Raw genomic sequence first — 16,541 nt, forward strand, 5'->3', positions numbered from 1 at the left:
AGTTTACATTCTTAACTTCATACTTGGAAATTCAGTGTATTTTACACTTATATCTCAATTTGAATTAGCCACATCTCAAAGGCTCAACAGCTACTTGCATTGTTATAAATTGTTTTTTCATTTAGACTCTTTGATTTATAACTAGATTATGAAGGGTTTTACATTTGGATTTTATTCTGTAGAAGTGCTACTAGAAATTCCTGAGTAAAGAAATGATATGACATAATAACTACACTAACTAGTCATCAGCGAGTACATACTACACACCAGGCGCTGTTCTAAGTGCTTTATACGCATAACCAATTTCATCCACTCACAACCCTGTGAGGCAAGTACTATCATCTTCATTTTAACTGATAATACTGTGAATATTAATTTGCTGGCAGTGTGCAAGACAGATTAAAAAGAGACTGGCAAGGGTCAGGTCACTTTCATTTGTTTACTTGTATGCCACTTTGACCCAGATAATATTTCAGGTGGTTTATAAGAGTTTATAAAATAAAACAAAATAACATGAGTTGAAAGTGGGACAAAAGAAGAAAGAAAAACATCTCTGTTGATGTGATTTGATCCCTGGATGTTAACATCTCTTTGAGTTTTTCATGTTACTTTATTGCAAAAACAGTATCAAAATACAGAAATCCAAATTAAAACGTTTCCCGTAATCCTATCATCTAATCGAAACAATATTTTCATTTATCTATGTTACTCTGAGTCCTTGCCCATACCCATATTCAATTTTTTACATATTTGCAGTAATTCCACAGCTAGTATTTCATATTCTACAGCTATCCTCAACATACAGAGCCCTGGTGGCACAGCGGTTAAAGTGCTTGGCTGCTAACTGAAAGATCAGTAGTTTGAATCCACCAGCTTCTCCATGTGGCAGCCTGGTTCCATAAAGATTACAGCCTTGGAAACTCTATGGCGCAGTTCTACTCTGTCCCAAAGGGTCGACAGGAGTCGAAAACAACTCAACGGTAACGGGTTTGGTTTACAGATTACAATCAATATAGTCTTTCTTTCCACTCTCCTGGACTCTAACTAGTCTTAAAAGCCTTGTGTATTTCTGTATCTTTGTCTATGTTCATCAAAACATATTCAAATATACATACATATATATGAGGGGTTGGTGTAATGTGGTGGTAGGTGTTTTGTTTTTTTTTTTTTTTAACGGGGTCATACCACATATCTGTATATATCTGATTTCCTCATTATTTCATGGATATCCCTCCAACTTTAGAAAAATAACTCTAACTCATTTTTGATAAAAAAAATAGCTGTATAATATTCTACATATGATAAGTGATCCAACAATTTCTCTAATAATGGGCATTTACAGTTTTTATTTGTTTCAAACAACACTGCAATAAATATCCTGCACGTATTACCTCCTTCTATGCTGATTCAATAACGAAAGGATAGATTCTCAGAGTGGAGTCCTTTCAGTTCCTCAAATATTTTGAGTTCTTTCTCACCCCAGACATTTGCACGTGCTGTTTTCTCTTCCTAAAATGTTTCATAATCTTTATAACCTAATACCTAGTGCTATGACAATCTGTAATTTTATACTTATTTATATGATTATTTAATGACTATCTCTTCAAATTTCTACTCTGTCCTATATGGTCACTATGAGTTGGAATCAACTTGATAGCAACAGGTTTTTGTTTTTTTTTTTTTTTTTTGGTATCTAAACCCTATTCATCCTTTAGGTCTTACCTCAGCATAAATACACCTGTTTGTAAAGGTTTCCCCAATCCAAATTAATCCCCCCGCCATATTCTCTCATAGGCCCTCAGCTTTTTTTTTTTCCTTAGAAATGATCATGATTCATAATTACGTATTTGTTTGTGTAGTCATTTAAGTTTGGTCTCCCCCTTTAAATTCTAAGCTCCAGGATGACAGGGAGCACATCTATTTAATTCACCAGTGTAACCCTTACCCCTAGAAGAGTGTACGGCACAGGAAAGATGTTTAGTAAATGTTTGTTAAATATTTAAAGAATTCTTAGAGGAGTATGGAGCTTGGAGAAAATCATTCTGTGGGAGAAATCTTCCTTCCACAACCATTTTTAACAGGTGAAATCTGCTTTAAGTGTTCATTAAGACCTCTATGTCAAAACACCTAGAGTGTTAATGTAAGCAAAACCTTGCAGGGAAAAAACGATTAGCTCTAAGGAATGGGGTACCTCCAAAGGGCAATATGTGATCTAAGAAGGGAACGCAGAAAGGGCCAAGAAGTCTGGAGAAACAGCCATGGAATATGTCTATCCTCATTCGCTTGATTCATTTATTCATTCAGCAAATATTCAGTGAATGCCTACTACGTGCTGGACATTGTTTTAGGTGCTAAAGATACATAGTAGTGAACAAAACAGACAAAAACCCCAGGCCTCATGGGAAACATAATAAACCAAATAAATAAGCAAATTATACAATATGTTACAAGTTGAAAAGGACTATGGAGGAAAAAATAACGGCGGGGAAGGAGATGGAAAGCAGGATGGTATCTGGAAAGAACGATTTTAAAATGAATTATCAGGATAGGCCTCACTAGAAAGTTGACATTTGAAAAAAGATTTCAGGGCAGTAAGCCAGTCAAGTAGATACTTAAAAAAAAGTGTTCTAGGGGAAGAAAGATAGTGCAAAGGCCCTGAGGCAGAAACATGCCTTGTGTATATAAGAAATAGCAAAGAGGCCAGTGAGGCTGTTGCTTCGCTGGTTTGATGATGTTAGAAAAAAGATGGGTGTGTTTATACATTAACTGCTTTAGCTGATGATGCCACTTTTTTCCTCCTCACTCTGGTTGCCACACTGGGTCTTGTGGACACTCGTGTAACATGGTCCCCTTCCTCCCTACCTTATACAATACTCCGAGTGAGCCCTTTGATTTTCCACATCTAATGTCAACTGTGGAGACTTATGACTTCTTTTTAAATATGGAGAACTATACCTGGTTATTTCTGTAGATTGTTGTCAGGTTCCTGAAGCCAAGAATTAACTTATATCATAAGTCACTGGGACCACAGCACTACTCAAGGAAACACTGAGATAACTACCCTAAGAGTGGAGGTGGGAGGGGAAAGCAAAGAGTCACTAAAGTAGAACTAGGAATAAATAAACAGAAGAACAGGAGCACGAAGCAGCTCCAAGTGGCATATCTGAAATAGGGAGAGAGTGGAAGGAGTTTAAAGGGAATTTTGAGAAAAATGACTGAAATAGATAAAAACAAAATTAACAGAATAGTCTCACCTTCTTCAGAGACCAATCACATTGATGAATACTTCTGACATCTCTTACCTCGTATATAATGAGTCCTGGAGGCACGATGGCTAAGTGCTTGGCTGCTCACTAAAAGGTTGGCGGTTCAAACCTACCCAGCCACTCCACTGAAGAAAGACCTGGAAGTCTGCTCCCATAAAGTTTACAACTTAGGAAACCCTACAGGGCAGTTCTACTCTGTCACATGGGATTGCCATGAGTTGAAAATCAACTCAAAAGCAATTAACAACAACAACATCTTTCATATGCTTGAGCTTGATTAAGTGGGAGCCCTGGTGGCACCGAGTGCTTGGTAAGTTAATGGTCACCAGTCCACCTCGCCCTTGGTCCCTAAATCTCTTCAAAATGATGGTTCAGGTGGATTCCAAACTGGTCCTGATCCTCAGAAATATGGGGGTTTGGGAGGAAGCATCCTTTGAGAGGCAACCCCCTCCCCAATGTACAGTAAATACAGAATCTGAGCAGTATCTATAAGCACATAGAAGAAATTAGAGCTTCCCTTTCTCTTCAAATATCTTTTGGTGACAACTGACACAGTGAGAGAAACAAGTCTAACAAGAATACCCCAAGCTTAAGGACATGGGAATAAAGCCAATGGAGCCCGGTCCTCAAGTCTTATGATCTTGTAAGGGAAAGATAAACTAGTGGGTATTGGTTTGTGAGCACTTTCATACAAAAGCTACAATGGTAGACTTCAAAGATAATTCTTATCTTCAGGAATTTAAAAGCAAGCAAGACAGTGTGGTCTGAAACCATGAGCATCAGCATCTCCTAGGAATTTGTTAGAATGTGGACTCTAAGTAGAAGCTCGTCACTAAGAGAAGATAAGTATGCTAAACCTTCAAACTGGAAATATTTTAGTAGAATATAAAACAATGTAATGCAAATTCTATACACTCAATTGAAGTTTACTTTTCGGGGGGGAGGGACAGTGAGACATGGAAGAGGCAGATAAAACTGATCTAACTGCTTACATCTTAAATCTTAAGCATAAATATACATCTTTGAAAAGCAGCTCAGGAAGTCATGTCTATTCTACGTTTGCACTAATGGTCTACGTAACAACCAGACCAAATGACTGAAATCGTAATGACTCGATACCTATGGGAGAAAAGACATGTATATAATCCCTCTAAACTAATCTAATCAGTACTGGTTACATAAGTAATCAATAAGTACTTCTGGGATTCTAATGAAATGAACACTAATTGAATAGTGTTATGGATTGAATTGTGTCCCCCCAAAATGTGTGTCAATTTGGTCAGGCAACGATTCCCAGAATTGTGCGGCTGTCCTCCATTTTGTGATTATAATTTTATGTTTAAGAAGAATAGGGTGGGATTGTACCACTCTTACCCAGGTCACATCCCTGATCCAACGTAAAGGGAGTTTTCCTGGGGTGTGTCCTGCACTACCTTTTATCTCTCTAGAAGTGAAAAGGAAAGGGAAGTGAGCAGAAAGGAGTGACCTCATACCATCAAGAAAGCAGCACAGGGAGCAGAGCACATCCTTTGGACCCCGGGTTCCTGAGCAGAGAAGCTCCTAGTCCAAGGGAAGATTGATGAGAAGGACCTTCCTCTAGAGCCGACAGAGACAGAAAGCCTTCCCCTGGAGTTGATGCCCTAAGTTTGGACTTGTAGCCCACCAGGCTGTGTGAGAATAAATTTTTCTTTCTTAAAGTCAGAAAAAATATATATGCATGATTACTCTAATTTTGCAATTCACAGCAAAAGCTCCAACACTTCCCTTCCCTCTTCAACCAATCCACTTCCTTCACAACCTTCTTCTACACTATGACTAGAAAATGACTCCTGATTGGTCACACTAACTAGGTGTACCCAAAGCATTTATATACTCAAGAGTAATTTTAAAATGGTTTAAAAGTCTTAAGAGGCTTTAAACTTCTGTTTTGAGAACTCCTTCCCTCAGCCAAGCCAGGCATTCCCCAAGTCATCGCTCTTATTCCCACTTCCACTCCTTTTTCACTTTTTCTCTGCCTAAAATGTTTTTTCTCCCAAGATTCAACCCCATTCCCACCTCCTACATGAAACCTTAACCATCCTAGCTCATAGTAATTTTTTCCTCCTCTAACTCCTATCATTTGTCAACATAGCTTATTTCATTTAATAATTTCTTACAGCAAAGTCAGAATTTCCTTTTCTGAACTTCCCCCCAAACACACACATTTACACATTGGGCTCTTCTGTCTCTCAAAACCTCTACCCAATCAAACTGGTTGCCCAAGATTGGATACCTGGATGCTATTATCTTTCTTGACTAATTAGTTTTACACAAACACAATTTCTTGGACACATATTAGCAGTTAATTGTGGCCCTAAATCCTTTATAATACATTATATTACATAACTTTATCTCTCACTCTCACATCCAGTTGGTCAAGTCTTGTGAACTGTACCCTACAAATGTTTCTCAATTCCATCCTTTCCTCTTCATCCTGACTATTAACGTCCTATTGCAGGACCTTAACCTTACTCACCTAGACTATTGCAATAGACCCCTAACTGGAATCCCTGCATTCAGTCTTATTCCTTCCCAATCCATTCCCTTCATTCCTAAATGATGTTTTGAAACTGCAATCTGGCGTCACTCTCCTGGTCAAGCCTTCTGGTGACTCTCTGTTGCCTTCAGCACAAAATCCAAACCGTTCAGCTTGGTAAGACCCTTTAGCAGCTGTCCCAATTCATCCCAACCAGTTCCCCAACATGCCTGTGCACTCTTGTCCCCTGGCTAGAAACGTCCTTTGGCCCTTTGCCTTATGAATGGATCTTCTTTCCAACAGTAATCTCCTATTGATAACTGTCCCTGACATTCCTGAACTAGATTGACTGGGCCTCCATTTGTGTTTTCACAGTACTCTAATATACTCTTACTTTATACTGTTACACTGCACTGGTTGTTTATATTACTCTCTCTCCTGTTCCCCCAACATTATGAGTCCTTCAGCACAGAGCTCTGTCTAGTTCATTTCTCAAGTCTGTACTCCTAGAAGCAAAACCAGGATCTTACAAAGAGTATGCACTGAATGAAGATCTCTTCAATGGAATTATTAGGACTGAAAAGACAAAAACCTTCCTGGAGCATACAGTATGGCTGAGCAGGTACTCGTCCCATCAAATCGACTGGGACTCACTGAAACCCCATGTGACAGAGTAGAACTGCCCCACAGGATTTTCTCGGCTGTAACCTTTACAGAAGTAGATTGCCAGGAATTTCCGCAGCAGAGCCGTTGGGCGGGTTCAAACCACTGACATTTTTTGGTTAGCAGCAGAGCTAACCATGGCTTCTACCTGGGAAGGCACTCACCTCAGAGTAGGCCCGACCTGTAAGAGGGTTGAAGGGGCCCTAACTGCCATGTTAAGTAAGTCTGGGGCTGACCAGCTCAGGTTAGTAGTGCAACAACTGACTGCCTGACCAAGGGTGGTAGCAGATTCTGCCTGACGGTCATGGTGGGCCAACTGAGTCTGGGAAGTAGCAAAGTCTGACTAAGGTGGACTTGATTCACAGACTAACTGAGGGTAGCAGCGGCTCCTGACCAACTGCCTGACAGACAAAACGCAGGAAGAAATGATGCCGGGCCTCCTCCACTCCGAAGAGGAAGCGCCACATCCGGGGAGCAGCTGCGACGACCTCAAGCACGCGCTTTGCACCTCTGCTCGCGTGGAGGATGACGGGAACAGGGCTGAGCGCCGGCGAGCGCCACGGAGCGCGCGTGCGCAGCAGTCCCAGTTTTCTCTCCTCCCGCCCCTCCCACGTGGCACCTCCCACGTGGCCCCTCCCTTTTACCCCGGGCCAGCCTGAGCCTTGCTGAGTGCGCGTGCGCGGCCGCTCCATATTCCGTCCCGCCCCGTCACTCCTCGCGGTTCCTCCCTCTTACTCTGGGCCCTGGCGAGTCTCTCCGGCTGCACACGTGCGCGCGCGCGAGCCCGCCCTCTTAGTCACGTGAGCCCCGACTCCGGGGTTTTCAGCTACGGTCTTCCTAGCTCGGGTTCCAGAAATCGGGCGTTATGGCTGCCGCCGTGCCCCGCGTGGCTTCTCTCTCCTCGCTGTTTCCACTCCTTCTGGGCCTCCTGCTACTCTCCGCCCCGCATGGCAGCAGCGGCCTGCACACCAAGGGTGCCCTTCCCCTGGATACTGTCACTTTCTACAAGGTAATGGGGGCGGGGGGCTTCGTGTAGGTGCAGACGGATCGCCTGGGCGAGATCGCACCCTGGGGGGACTGGGGGACTGGGGGACGGAGGCCGAGCAGGAGGTGGTCTGAGCCCTTAGCCGTGCGGTACCGACCATCCTGCGCCTTCCATCTTCCTAGTGGTCCGGCGGACCCAAGGCCGGGGGAGTATCGTGGCTACGGGATACACATGCTCCAGGGTACCTGCGCACCCTTGCCTTTGCAGCATTTATACTTATTTCTTCTATTGCAAAAGCTGTAAAGGCGCAGCGGCGGGAACCGGGTGCCCCTTTCCCTCATCTGTGGGGAGAGGGCGGTGCCAGGCGACATCCAATCCTCGAATCCCAAGTGGGAGTCCCTGAAGGCGGTGCGAGGCCCACGCCGCCGGGCTCCCAGCTATGGTTAGGCGAGTGGGGCGGTGGAAACTTGGCGAATTATTTATCGTGCACTCCTGCGCCCCTCTTCCCCTGGAATGGACTGCAGCCTGCTCTGTCTGCAGTATGCAAACAATGTTCACATATCCTGCGTGCCCTTGAAAAGTGCAAGCTTTTAGAATAGCTTCAATTCAGCCACCCTGGGAGCAAAATGAATGAAATTGGGGCGAAACATGCCAGGATTTGCCACCACCCCCCTCTCCATCTTTATAGAATTTTGGGTCCTGGCCTGGGTAAATGGTAATTGGAAATGTTAGCGCCTGATTACAGCACCGCAGTCCCAACCCCTCGCCCCCTGCACCTGTCTTTACCCGCTAGCAGCTTTTAACTTCCCCCATGAGATGGACAGGCTAAGTCTTGAGAGAGCCAGCGGTTTTATTTTCTTTTTTTGTACGCCCTGTGAGGAAGTGAAACCAAGATATGGAGCTCTAAATCTCTCAAGTGGTTGAACTCTTCCACATTTCAAAAGGGTTCCCTGTAGTGGATTTGACACCTGTGGCTAAGGCAAAGTTTCAAGAATTTAAAAGTGTAGGTTTGGCTGGTTGGTTGTTACATGCAACCCACAGCACCCTATGCCTTGGGGCTGGCAAAGTGACACCCTTATACTCCCCTCCTGCCCCCAAACACATAGTTATGGGATCACATTACAGAGCAATTGTGGCTGTGAGGGAAACACTGCACCATAAATGAAAAGAATTTTCTAATCAGCTCTCCATCTTTAGAGTTTCTCTGCTTTCACTCCTGAGCATTCCAGTAGGCTGTTCTCCACATGGTAGCCCAAGTACTACATGATCTGACCCTTGCTCCCATGTCCTAACCATTCTCTCCCTTGTCCCCTCTGCTCTAGCCACACAGACCTTCTTTGAATAGCCTTAGCTCATTACTGCCTCAGGGCTTTTGCACTGGCTGTTCCTGTGCCTGGAACATTCTTCGCTCCAGTCTTTGCAAGGGTGGTTATTTCTTATCATTCAGACTTAGATTAAATGTGAGCTCCTCAGAGTCCTTGCTTACACTCCATCCCTCCACCACCCCCCCATCTTTAAAGGGCCAGTCATTGCCTAGCACATTACTGTTTAATTTCTCTGTAGAGCACTTACCACTGATTTTCTTTCCTTGTCTTTTTTTATTGTCTGTCTCCCACACTAGAATAGTACCTTGTGTATTTCTTACACTGATCATCTGCACAACCTAGCATGCTACCTGTCTCGTAGGAAGTGCTCAATAAATAATGTGTTGAATGAATGAACAAATGTTTTCTCCGTTCTCTTGCTAAATTATGTGTACTTCCACCACCACTGAACCAAAGGAGAGTTTCCTAGAGTTATCTTGTCCAGGGGCCTTTTCTGAGCTTTTCCTTTCAGTGATTTCCAACATCTTTTTTTCTTTCTTGCCCTTTACTGTCACCAGAATATCAGCTTCATGCGAAAAGGGGCCCTGTCTGTGTTCAGAGCACTTCGGACTGTGCCTGGCAGATGATAGGCTCTCAGTAACTTTTTCCTGAATGAACGAATGATGAATTCATCTGCGCTTTAAAGAAGCAAGGAGCCCTGGTGGTGCAGTGGTTAAGCGCTCGACTGCTAACCGAAAGGTCAGCAGTTTGAACCCACCAGCTACTCTGCAGAAGAAAGATGTAGTAATCTGCTTCCGTAAAGATTACAGCCTTGGAAACCCCATGGAGCAATTGTACTCTGTCCTGTAGGGTTGCTATGAGTCAGAATCAACTCGACAGCAACAGGTTTGGGTTTTTTTTGTTTTCTCTTAAAGAAGCAAGTTGCTGGTAGTGGTGGTGTTGGTTCCTCAAGAATGAGGCGAGGAGAGGGATTCCTAAAGCAGTAAAGAGATACAGACTGGGTAAAGGAACCAGAAAAAAATTCATTATGCAAGTGATTGGCCATTGAAACCATTCAGTTGCTAAGAATGGTGAAAAATAAAAGGTGGAGATCTGATGATGAATTTTATTCCCTAGTCCCAGGATAGGCCCCTAAGAGATAGGGATCCCGTGCTGTATTTTTTAAAAATTTCCCCCCGGGACATGTAGCCTCTGCCACCAAAGCCTGCGGGAGATCTGTTCATTCATCAAATATTTTTGGAGCGTCTGCCACACGCCAGGCATTGTTGAGCACTAGAGACACAGCAGAAAATAGGTCAGGCAAGGCCCTTATCCCATAAAGGTACATTTTAGTAGAGGGGACAGACAAGCAGATAAGGATTTCAGAAACTGGTTAATACAGTGAAGAAAAAACAGCAGGGTAATGTGATAGAATATGATGGAAGTGAAGCAGTGTTAGATGGTGTGACTGGAGAAGGACTCTCCGTGAGGAGGGGACATTTGAACTGAGACCTGAATGATAAAGAGACAGCCATGGAAAGATCCCAGAAAAGTACATGCCAGCCTGCAGGGACAGCCAATGAAAAGGCCCTGAGTTGGGAACAAGTGTGGTGTGTTGAACTAAAATAAGGCCAATTGGGCCGAAGGGATGTGATCTGGTTTATATTTTAAATCTTCCCTTGTTTTTAGGCCCCTAGAGGTCATGTTTTATGGGGTCAGTGACCACTTAAAGATTTATCTGTTCAGTGGCTCCTCCTCCTGCCCTGGGGTCCCTAAAACAGCAAAACCAAGCCCATTGCTGTCAAGTCAATTCTGACTTATAGCCACCCTATAGGACAGAATAGAACTGCTCCCTAGGGTTTCCAAAGAGTGGCTGGTGGATTCGGACTGCCGACCTTTTGGTTAGCAGCCAGGCTCTTAAACACTGTGCCACCAGGGCTCCCTGGGTCCCTAAGCAGTGTTAAATATTTTTAAATACCTAAAACCAAATGGATAGCAACACAAACAAGGACTAACAAAAATGTTAAGTTTCTTTGTTTTCCACTGGAATTATGTAGGCTTGGGGTAGGGACAGTGATCACAACAAAACAAAATAATGACTACAACCAAAAGGTGTGGGGGGAAAGGAAGGTAATTATTATTAACCAAAGGCAGTCTGTTAGATAAAATCTGTGTTGGGTAGACTCCATTACGAAGACGTTGGGGTTCCTCAATAAGTTAAACATAAGGCACAGTAATTCCACTTCCAGGTATACACCCAAGAGAGTTGAAAGCATATTCAAGCAAATTCTCGTACGTGAACGTTCATAGCGTCACTATGTACAATAGCCAAAAGGTAGAAACAACCCAGATGTCCATCGGCTGAGGAACAGATAAAATACAGTGTATCCCTACACCACCACTACCACTAGTAGCCATCGAGTTGGTTCCGACTCATGGCGGCAACCCTGTGTGTGTCAGGGTAGAACTATGCTCCGTAGGGTTTTCAGTGGCTGATTTTTCAGAAGTAGATCACTAGGCACTTCTGGGTAGACTTGAACCTTCAACCTTTCAGATAGCAGCCAAGCGCATTAAGCATTTGGACAACCCAGGGACTCTGATATTCAGCCATAAAAAGGAATTAAATACCAACATACGAGCTACAATAGAGATGAACCTTGAAAACATTTTGCTAAGTTAAAAAAAGCTAGTCACGAAGGACCACATACTGTATGATTCCCTTTACGTGAAATGTCCAGAATAGGCAAATCAATAGCAACAAAGTAGATTTCCAGGGGCTGGACAGGGGTGGGCACGGGATTTCCTTCTGGAATGATGAAAAGTTCTGGAACTAGGTAGTGATAATGATTGTACAACATTGTGAGTGTACTAAATGCCACTGAATTGTGCACTTTAAAAATGGTTTTTTTGTGAATTTTACAATGGGGGAAAAAAATTAAGTCCCTGGCCCTGAGAGTTTAGGACCCAAAGATGTAGCCAAAGGGAACCACAGTCGGGGGGGTGGGGAGCGGGGGGTATTGTCCCAAGCCTGGCACTTCAGCAGTTTCCTGTCATCCCTGCTGAAATTTGTTGGGTTCCGACGCGGGGTTCCCTAGCCAGAGCTTTCTCCACAGTGCTAACACCTCTAGATTTTTTTTTGAGGGGGGAGGTTCAGCTTTCTGGTTCAGTGTTTATTGACAAAGTCCTCCTGGGATGGTGGGCACGACAGGGGCCAACGTAGGGTGTGCTGAGGTCTCCTCAGCCTTAATGAAAGGGTAACAGCAGGAGGAGGCCTAGATACAGCTATGTGTTTTATTCTAGCCAGTTACATGAGTCTTCGATCAGTGTGCGCAAGTACCTAGTGGGGTACCCGGCACATAGCATGCACTCGCTTGTTAAATAAGTCAATGGATGAGTGAATGAATATTAGTTGGTGAGAGTTAGTCTCCCTCATGGGCTTGGTTCCCGTGGTGTTTCTTAAATAAGGACCTCTTGGGAAGGGGAATTAGCCCCAAAGGTCCCGGGAACCCCCCACTTGCTCAGCTCTATGTACCCTCAGGTCATTCCCAAAAGCAAGTTCGTCTTGGTGAAGTTCGACACCCAGTACCCCTACGGTGAGAAGCAGGATGAGTTCAAGCGTCTGGCTGAAAACTCGGCCTCCAGCGATGATCTGTTGGTGGCAGAGGTGGGGATTTCAGGTATGGACAAGTCCAGGATAACTGAGGGGGGCAGAGAAGGAGGACACTAGGAGTAAATTCCCCATTGCCCCAGTATAGGGGTACTCCCCAGTGCCTTTCCATCACAGCCACCCGTGAAGAGTATGAGTGGGCTCACGGTCTCTCAAGGAGTCAGGTGCCCATGGCAAGCTTAGCCTGAGCAGATCCTAGGAGCACAGAACCTCAGCTCAGCCTTGTGGGTGTTTAAGGGGAGGGAACCCCTCGTCTCTCATCTCTCCCCTTCCACTCCAGCCTAACATTAAATTTACAGCAAGAACTTTGAACCCTTCTTGCAGGGGTTTGTGGTCAGAGGGGGTGCCATGTCTCTTGGAGGACCCCATAGTTACCGCTTCTTCATTTCAGCTTTTGTGCCAAAACTCTTGAGGTTTTGGCTTTAGTTCACATCCACTAATCCAAAAGCAACGCTCAATCATGATGACAGCTTTAATAATAATAGTTGCCAATACTTATTTAGTGGTTGATAGTCCATAAAGATTTGCACAGATGTTACATTTTTAATCTACACCCGAGCTCCACCTGAGAAGTTAGATGGGTTATCTCCATGTTGTACTTGAGGAAAAGTGAAACTCAGGGAGCTTCAATGACCTGACTTGGGCTGTGGGGTAGGAGCGGCTCATCCAGAACGCCACCTGGGTGTTTATTCCCAAGTGCATTGGGTTCTCTACCAAGCTCACCTTCCTCCCAGCTAGGATGCCTTAGGGCCCACGTAAGCTCTCCAGGCTAGTTGGTCCACTTTGACTCAACTTTGAGTTAACTCCCTTGGGACTTTTAGGTTACTAATAATAGTAATTTCTAACATTTATCAGATGTTTACTGTGTGCCAGGTCACTGCTAATTGTGTTGTGCTGTTGTTTGTTTTTAACGTATATTTCATCCTGTGACAATTAATGAAGTACTATGGTACTATTACCCCCGTTTTTCAAAGGAAGATACTGATAAGAGTAACTTGCTCAAGATTGCTGAGCTGTTAAGTGGCAGAACTAGGATTGGAACCCCACCTACTAGACAGTAATTGGTGGTGCAAGAAACCAGTTTTCACAGCATCAGCCCTTGGGACTGCTACTGCCAGTTAGGGAGGGTGCAGCAAATATTAACAGTTACCACACTTACGTCTGTGCCAGGTCTCATGCCCATGTTCCCTCATTAGGTCCTCCCAGCTGTCATTGTGTGGCAGAGACCATATTTTTTACTTACTCGTGTTCCCCCTTCTCACTAAGCTCGGAGGTTTTGCACTTATAGTCCTTCCTGCCTGAGACACTCTGCCCCGATCTTCATGTGGCTGGCTTCTTGACATTCAGGTCCCTCAGCTCATGTCATCTCCACAGCAAGGACTTCCATGACCATCTGAAGTGGCCTGGTCACTGTGACATCACCCTGTTCTATTTTCATCATGGCACTAATACCTTATGTTCATTTTATTTGTTAATCTGTTTATTTTATCTCTTCTCATCCTTAGACTATAAGCTCCTTGAGGGCAGGGAACTTAATACATTATCACAACTAGACCTGTAGTACCTAGAACAGTATCTGGCACATAGTGGGGATATAACACGTTTCCAGAAGAATCCCCGTTCTGCAGATTAGGAAGTTCTGAGAGGTTAACCAACTTGACGAAAGCCACATGGCTGGGAAGTGGGAAAGGAGGGATTCAAACCTAAGTCTGTGTGGGTGATCCTCAAGTTGAACCATTACACAGCCAACATTCTTCCCCTCAGCTCAGATAGGCCCCATAGCAATTTCCTGCCTTGGGTCCCCTATGGTCCTGCTCCCTCATCTCTGGCCTCTGTTCACAGATTATGGCGACAAGTTGAACATGGAGCTGAGTGAGAAATACAAGCTGGACAAAGATAACTACCCAGTCTTCTACCTCTTCCGGGATGGGGACTTTGAGAACCCGGTCCTGTACAGTGGGACAGTTACGTTTGGAGCCATCCAGCGCTGGCTGAAGGGACAGGGGGTCTACGTAGGTATGCCTGGTTGCCTGCCTGCCTATGACGCGCTGGCCGGGGAGTTCATCAGGGCCTCTGACAAGGAAGCACGCCGGGCCCTGTTGAAGCAGGGGCAGGACACGCTCGCGAATGTGAAGGAGACCGAGAAGAAGTGGGCAGAGCAATACCTGAAGATCATGGGGAAGGTCTTAGACCAAGGTGAGGACTTCCCAGCGTCAGAAACGACCCGGATCACCAAGCTGATCGAGAAGACCAAGATGAGCGATGGGAAGAAGGAGGAACTCCAGAAGAGCTTGAACATCCTGACTGCCTTCCAGAAGAAGGGGGCAGAGAAAGAGGAGCTGTGAAAAGGCATTCCAGGGGTTATTGGGATGGGAGGGAAGAGTTAACTTGCTGGCTGTGAGACCCTTGAATAGTAGAAGGGGGTAATGGAAGAGGTGGTACTTGACCTGAAACATGAGCCCTGGGCGTGCCTGGACACTGATATGGATGTAACTGCGGTGTCGCAGGTCTGGGGATAGCTGGCACACCCACTCAGCTGGCTCTGAAATGCCCCCTCAGAAGGAATTGGTGCTATAAAGGAAAGTATACTGCCCAGGTCCCTGACAAGTGTAATTCTGATCCAATTAAAGTTTTAGACTTTTGGTTAAGTGGACCTGAAGCCACTTGGTTTTCTTTTTCAAATGGTATTTTAGATTGTGACCTGCTTTTCCCTTTGAATTTATTTTTCAATATAAGCTGAGAGGGACTCCACTCTACCAGGGTAAATCCTACAGGGCAGTTCTTCCCTGTCCTATAGGGTCGCTATGAGTCGGAATCGACTCAATGGCAATGGATTTGGTTTGTTTGGCTACCAGCATGACAAACTATCCTGGTAACACTCTGGAAAGTTGTCCCACCTCAGGACTTACCTTTATTATTTTCCACTGTTATTCAGACTTGAGTGGATGGATTGTAGGTGCTAAAATTGCTCACCATCCACCAGAGGCTCTTTGTATCTAATATTTTCCATTAAAGATGGGCTCTCTGCATATGCCATATAAAACCCAGTCTCTTGTCACTTACCTCAGGTCGGATTCCTTTCCTCTACCTTTTAGCTTCTAAAATTAATATTGTGGCTCATGTGCTATTAAGGCTGTCGTGAAGACTATGGACTGGCTTCGCAGAACTGAACGAGCATATATAGTTTTAAGGGAATTTCCAGATTACCGGAAGCAAAGGAGACTCTGGATCCAACGTGATCCAGGAACCTGCAAATTATCTCACATGGTGCCAAGAGTAATTTTAATTCACAAATGTTAGTTGCCGTCCGGTTGGCTCTGATTCATGGCGACCCCACGTACAAGAAACGTTACCTGGTCCTGTGCCATCTTCATGATAGTTGGCGTGTCTGAGTCCGTATGTTGCAGCCATTGTGTAGTGTCTTCCATTCTAGGGGGCTCATCTTCCATCACTATATTTGACAGTAATCTCTTGTGCTCCATAGGATTCTCACTGCCAGATTTTCAGAAGCAGACTTGCAGGCCTTGCTAGTCTGCCGTAGTCTGGAAGCTCTGCTGAAACTTGTCCACCAGCGGTGATTCTGCTGGCATTTGAAATACCATTGGCATAGCTTCCAGCATTATAGCAGTACACAGGCCACCACGATACAACAAACTGGTGGAATTTACAACTAGTCCTTGGTAATCGGCACCACAAAAAAAAAAAAAAAGCTGGTGTTGGAATAGCATCAGGGAGATTGATTTTTCAATAGAGAACCAAGTTAGAATCTGGGAATTTGAACATAGCCATCAAGCCTTTGTGGGATGGTGTGGGAAGACCTGGATTTTAGTTCATTTCCTGAGTGCTTAGAATGAATCTTATGCAGGTGACTTGGATCCCAACCCTTACCCCACAGGGTGGGCTCCTAGGTAGCCTTGTCTGCAATAGCTACTGTCCTCTTCTATGTGAAAAAACAGTACAGTATCTGGGTCCTAACCCACATTACTGGGATATATGGCCGCTGGAACTCAGAGAGAAGTTCTGTGCTCTTCAAGCACACAGTTGTAGGAATCCCACAGACCATTTTTATAAGGGAAATTTGGCTCATGGTAACGTGCCCTCCGCTCATGACTATGAAATACATGTCTGCATCAAGGCAGTG

At 44.5% G+C, this 16,541-nt stretch overlaps 1 protein-coding gene across 1 annotated transcript; it reads left to right on the forward strand.

Annotated features, from left to right (window-relative positions):
• Window positions 1–7,193: 7,193 nt before the first annotated feature.
• Window positions 7,194–14,983, forward strand: ERP29 (endoplasmic reticulum protein 29). Its single transcript, XM_049865459.1, has 3 exons — window positions 7,194–7,453; window positions 12,272–12,410; window positions 14,243–14,983. Exons 1-3 carry the CDS (start codon window positions 7,310–7,312, stop codon window positions 14,743–14,745), a joined length of 786 nt encoding a protein of 261 aa, XP_049721416.1. The 5' UTR covers window positions 7,194–7,309; the 3' UTR covers window positions 14,746–14,983.
• The last annotated feature ends 1,558 nt before the right edge of the window (window positions 14,984–16,541 follow it).

The sequence above is a fragment of the Elephas maximus genome, chromosome 22, assembly GCF_024166365.1.
Source record: "Elephas maximus indicus isolate mEleMax1 chromosome 22, mEleMax1 primary haplotype, whole genome shotgun sequence".
Taxonomy (NCBI): Eukaryota; Metazoa; Chordata; class Mammalia; order Proboscidea; family Elephantidae; genus Elephas; species Elephas maximus.